At 54.8% G+C, this 5,726-nt stretch overlaps 1 protein-coding gene across 1 annotated transcript in view; it reads left to right on the forward strand.

The window, feature by feature from the left end:
• The first annotated feature begins 237 nt into the window (after window positions 1–237).
• The window catches only part of ERGIC1 (endoplasmic reticulum-golgi intermediate compartment 1), a 111,604-nt gene continuing 106,115 nt past the window's right edge, over window positions 238–5,726 (forward strand). Inside the window, exons 1-2 of the mRNA XM_007465559.1 lie at window positions 238–293; window positions 2,341–2,583. Of these exons, the coding sequence (XP_007465621.1) occupies window positions 238–293; window positions 2,341–2,583 (299 nt within the window). The remainder of the gene's footprint in view (window positions 294–2,340; window positions 2,584–5,726) is intronic.

Consider the following 5,726-nt stretch of genomic DNA (forward strand, 5'->3'; position numbering starts at 1 on the left):
TCTGTACATGGTAGTTGAACCAAGCCAAGAAATTAACTAGGCTGGGCAGGTGTATTAGTATTAGGTTCAGGTGTAAGTGTCTGAAAATCCAAAATAACAGTAGCTTAAACAAGACATGTTTATTTCTCTCTTGCTTAGAAGTCTGGGGAAGTGTTTGAGAACAGGCACTGTGCCATACAGTGGCAGGGACCCAGGCTCCTTCTATCTTGTTGCTCTGCTCTGCATGGCCTTCAACACATGGGTCAGGATGGTGGCATCCACATCCTGGGCAGCCAGATGGACAAAGGGACACAGTGGGTAATATCCACCAATAATCCCTGAAGCAGCTGCAAGATGCTTCCCCTTACATCTCAATGGCCAGAACTTAGTCACATGGCCACACCTAGCTGCAAGAGAAGCTGGGAAATACAACTCTCATTCTGAACACACTCATATGCCCAGCCAAAAACTGGGAGCTCCAACATCATGCAAAAATGGCAACCATAGTCAACCCTCTCTTGCATTTACTCTGTGTCGGGCACTGTCCTAAGTCCTTGACACTCATCAACACACTTCATCCTCACAACAGATCTATGAGGATGGTACTATTATTGCCCCAATTTTACAGATGAGGAAACTGAGGTACAGAAGTAAAATAAGTTAGTAAGCGGACAGGCTAGAATGTGATCCCATGCAGTATGACTCCAGAGTATGGGCTCTGTTACCATAGTTAACAGTTATGAAGAAAGTGAGAATCTATTGGGAGACATGCACATTCTCTGTCCATATAGCAAGGTGCAAGGCAGAGATAGGAACATGCTCAAGGCAAAAGAAAGAGCAAATGCAAAAGCCCCCCCGCCCCCTGCGTCCCACCAAAGCAAGGTCCTTTATTGCAGCACCTCTCAAACTTAAATGTGCCGATGAATCACTTGGAGATCAGGCGAAACGCACACTTGGTTCAGTAGTTCTGGGCTGGGGCTGAGAATTTGCCCCATGGTGCCTAAGCAGTTGGTCTGTGGACCACCAGCAGACTGTGGACCACATTTTGAGAGGGAGGGCTCGTGGTCAAATGCCCACCACTCCATGACTCGCCTCCTGCACAGGCCTGGGCCAACAAACAGTCCTTTGGGCTCAGTGGCTACCCAAGGCCCCTTCAACCTTCTTGCTGCCCCCAGGTTTTGAGTGCTGGCTGAGATTTCCCTCTCTCTCCCAAGAGTGCCAGGCCCCTTGTTGAATGAATGAATGAAAAGGGAATGCTGGAGGGCAAAGGGAAGGAGAGCCAACTGGGTGTATGGTCCAGGGGAAGAGTTTGGTTCACTGCCCACACTCTACACCGGACCGGAACTGGCACCGTGCATTGTGAATTCTCCCAGAGGAATAGGTACCACCATTTCCCCCTATTTATAGATGAGGAAACTGCCTGCTGGCCCTGCTTTTTGAACACGAGCCCCCACCTTCCTCCCCTGGGGTTTTTCAAGCTCTTTGTTACCACAGCCTTGGAGGTGGGGCCAACCACAGAGGGAAAGTTCAGAATGAGTATCCTCTACCTGGTTGTAACACAACTACCAACTCCTCTAACCCAGCAATCCCGGAAGGAGATGCTGATTACCTGTGAATTTCGCAGAAGGAAACAGGCTCAGGAGAGGTCCCCGGTGGGCCAAGTCACAAGGCAGGTCTTAGTCTGCTGTCCTGAATAGACCGGGCTCGGAGCCGGCCCGGTGAATACCATCAGAATGAACCACAAATGGAAGATGCAAGCAGAGAGGTGGAGCTACCAGGCCAACCACAATAGCTTCAGGTGACGAGCCCTTACTAGGTGCCAGGCATCACACTAAGCAATCTCCCAACTTTCTCATTTGATCCCCAGGAAAAAGCTCCTCCAGTAAGTGTCATCATCCTCTTTGTGCAGCCGTGGAAAGGGGTGTGGGCTCAGAGAAGCCAAGCATCTTCCCCAGAGAGGCACAGTAGGGACGTGGTGGGTCCCCTTCACAAATCTAAGCCTGCCTGCTTTCCTCCTTTCTTTCAGAGTATCAGGCCCTTTACTCAGAGTTAGACGCTGTGTGTAGCCCACATCTGGACCATTCCATTTAATTTTCACAACCCAAGGAAACTGTTTTACAAACGCAAAACAACGGAGGAGGCTCGGAGAGGCAGAGGGATTTGCTCAAGGTCACACAGAGAGAAAGTGATGGAAAACACAGTGCGGGGGCTTGGAAAGAATGAACGCGGGAGTCTTTGGGTGCTCCCTTCCTCTCCAAGCCTCGACCCCCATCGCGCGCCCACCAAGGCCAGCCCGTCCCGCCTCCCAGCCCCCAGCCCCTTAGGCCCCCAGGCCCTCAGGCCCCCGGGCCCCTTTAACAGGGCGGCGGAAGGGGCGGCCGGGGGCGGCGGCGGCGCCCAATGGGCTGCGCGGAGCGTCACTTCCCGGCGGCCGGAGGCAGCGGCGAGTGTAGAGGGCTGGGGGCGGCCGGCGGGGGCGGGGCGGCCGGCGGAGGCGTTGGCAGCGGGCTGGGACCCACGCGGCGCCGCGGCCCACCTGGCCTGCAGGGCTCCCACCCCCGGCGGCAGCGGCGGCGGCGGCACGATGCCCTTTGACTTCAGGAGGTGAGTATGGCTACCCCGGCCACCGGGGAGCCCCCTCCGCGGGCGCGGAGGATGCTTGAGCACGCCGCGGACCCCTCCGGCCTGGAACGCAAAAGCGGCCCTTCGCCCTGTGCACGCCTCGGCAGGCCCTCGGGGACGCCGGGCTGGCCCCCTTTCCGCACACAAAGCCAGCTGGAGCCTCGGAGGGCCTCCTCGTGCAGCGGGAAGCGAGGCCACCCACCTCTCAGGCCGCTCCGCCCCTTCCCTCCGCGGAGCCCCCTCCCCAGGCTGCCCCGACACCTCGCAAACTCGCATCCTCTTCCCCCCATGCTGGGAAACAGGTTTCCTCCCTCCCCTAGATAGGACCAAACAAGCCATCCCCTTCGTCTTCTCTACAGAGCCTCTTTTCGTGAACCCCACCCCAGCTGACAGGTGCGTTCAGGGCACCTCGGATGAGCCCCCAGGGATCCGCAGGGGTGTGCAGACCCATCCCGCCAGACAGCCGCTGGAGGGTTTCAGGTTTCCATAGGCTCAGACTCTCCCTAACTGGGCCGAACCGGAGGCCTGTACCTCAGCCAGTCCTGGTCCTGTGCTCTGGGTATGGGGGCTCCATGGGGGAGGGGAGGAGGTAAGGGAGCTGTGGGCAGGACTTTGCAGAGAGCTTAGCCTGATCTGCCCTTGGCTTTCTACAGTCCCCACAATGGGCCCTTTGTGGGGTCCAGCCGCCTCATGGTCCACGTTGTGCTGGGCTGGGCCTTCTGGAAGCCTGCCTGACAAGGGGTCTACATCCAGACTTTCCCTTGAGGTATGGAGCCCCAGGGGATGCCCTGGCCTGAGGCAGCCACACTGTGGTGTATAGCCAGAAAAATAGCAGGGCTTTAGTGGGGAGGAGCTGGATCAGAATCCTGGCTCTGTCCCCTCCACTGAACAGCTTGGTATATTCTAGAAGTTAGGGGCAAAGGCTTTGGGTTCAGACCTCCCCTTAGCTGCACAGCTTGATGACTTGGGCAGGTGTCTGAGCCCTCTCAGTATCTCTGTGTCACCACCTGCAAATTGGGGCTAAAAATAAAGTCCCACCTGCGAGGGCTGAATGCATGAGAAGAGCTTAATTCAGAGCCTGGAGGGGTGCAGAGCTCAGAAGTGGGAGGTTAGTGGACAAGCAGCCTCTCCATGAGGCCACTTCCTCATCCACAAAATAGGGATTCCGGTCCCTGCCAGCTCCTTCCCTCCCTACAGGTGTGAATGAAGTCAGGGTAAAGCGACAGCCTTCCTGGGAAGAAAAGCCTGGCAGTGACCCCCCATGGCATGTGGGCATGTTGGAGTTTAAGCATGGAGAGAACATTGGCCTTGGAAATCTTGCACTGGCTGACGTGGTACTCAGCCTGCCCTGGGCACCATTGCCATCCCACAAACAGCCTGCCCCTTCCATGCAGCCCTGGGGCTGGCACCAGGGTCTCAGACAAATGCTTGCACACCCAGGGCATTTTCATACAAGGAAAGCCCCTGTGATGGAATTCAGGGGCAGTCCTCGTACCGACGGTTAACATTCAGGACATGAGAGAGCTGTAGCTGGCACATTGATTCCTGGTTCCATAAAGCCTCCCCTTACCCAAGCTGATAATTCATGCCCTCGCCCCGCATCCCTTTGTGATTCAGTAGGTTCCAGTGATTTTGACCTTATTGGGGAAGTCACTGCTTTCGGGCATAGAATTCATCTGCACCTAATCTCCCATTTTAGGAGGAGGAAGTTGAGGGCTGAGGGTCTTGTCCTGGACCTCATGGGACCTAGATTGAAGGGTGGGCCAGGGTCCCACGTCACGCACAGCTCCTGACCTGGTGCCCCTTGAGTTGGAGGTTTGGAGTGTCCAGGTACCATGGGGGCCCCAGCTTAATGAGGTGTTTTAATCAATTTCCTTGAAGGCTTGTGCCACCACAGAAGAGTGAGAATGGATTCAACACTTCCCATTTACACCTTGGAGGACGAGCCTAGTAACCTACACTTCTTAGGATGTGTTCGTTCCAGGTCTCAGGTTCTAAGGAAGGGTCCACTGTACACGCACTTTAGTGTTCATTGATCAAACGTTTACTGAGTGTCTGCTCCGTGCTCAGCCCTCCGCCACGTGCCCCACCACAGAGCTGGGTGACATGTGACTCGTTTGCTCAGGGCCAGGCAGTGGTGAGCTGGTGGAGCTGGGATTCGATCTGGGGACTGTTAGCTGCAAAGCCTTAGCTGTGGGAGAAAAGGGAGGTCTTGGCGGGTCCCACAGCCTTGTCAGATCTCTTAAAAACCATGGGGACATGGAGAGGGGAATGCTCTGGTTGAAGCCCCGCCTCCCAGTTCGAAGCCAGGGAGAAGACCAGGCTTCCTGATCGTTTTGCTCTCCTTAATACAGAGCACAATCAGGAAGGGGGAGAAAGGAACCTCTTGCTCTTTCTTACCAGAACTCCTTGTTTTCCTAGTGCCTGTGGGACCTCGTGCACCTTACCTCCTGTGTGCTTTCCTGTCTGTGAAATGGGGATGAGAACAGTACCCGTTGTCGAGAAGATTAACTGAGCCAGTGTGTGTAAAGCATTTAGATACAGAGTATGCACCCAATAAATATTGGCCACTCTTCATTATTTGTGTTATTTCATCGAAGCACCTATATTTCCTAACACTGTATAATTCACTTAATTATTTTATGCTTATTCTCTTTTTTCCTCCCATGAAAACATGAGCTGCCTAGGGCAAAGATCTTTATCTGTTTCCTTCACTGCTGTAACTCCAGGGCCTAGAATAGTGCCAGGGCCACACTCACGCCCAGGATATGTCTCTCAGAGTCTGTCAGGGAAGCCAAGGGCATGCTGTGATTTGATGTGCCAGTTCTTCCTTTACTGGGAACCTTTTCAGCTATGGGTGGTTAATTCTCCCCCTTCCTGCCTTGAATGTGCTCTTCTCTAAATTGTAGTTGGGGGTGGGGAATAGGCTGAGTACAGAGGGACCCGAGGCCTTCAAAGATGACTTGTGTTTGTTTTGCTCCTGGTGCATTGTTTCATTAATCGCTGACCTTTGCAGTGGTGGAACTGGCCTTGTGACCCAGTTCCGTGGGCGTTGGCCCTGCCCGGACCCAATTCCGGCTGGCAGGGGCCAGAACACCTGCTGTCTCTGGCTCAGGCTGCGGGGG

The sequence above is a fragment of the Lipotes vexillifer genome, unplaced genomic scaffold, assembly GCF_000442215.2.
Source record: "Lipotes vexillifer unplaced genomic scaffold, Lipotes_vexillifer_v1.1 scaffold621, whole genome shotgun sequence".
Lineage (NCBI taxonomy): Eukaryota > Metazoa > Chordata > Mammalia > Artiodactyla > Lipotidae > Lipotes > Lipotes vexillifer.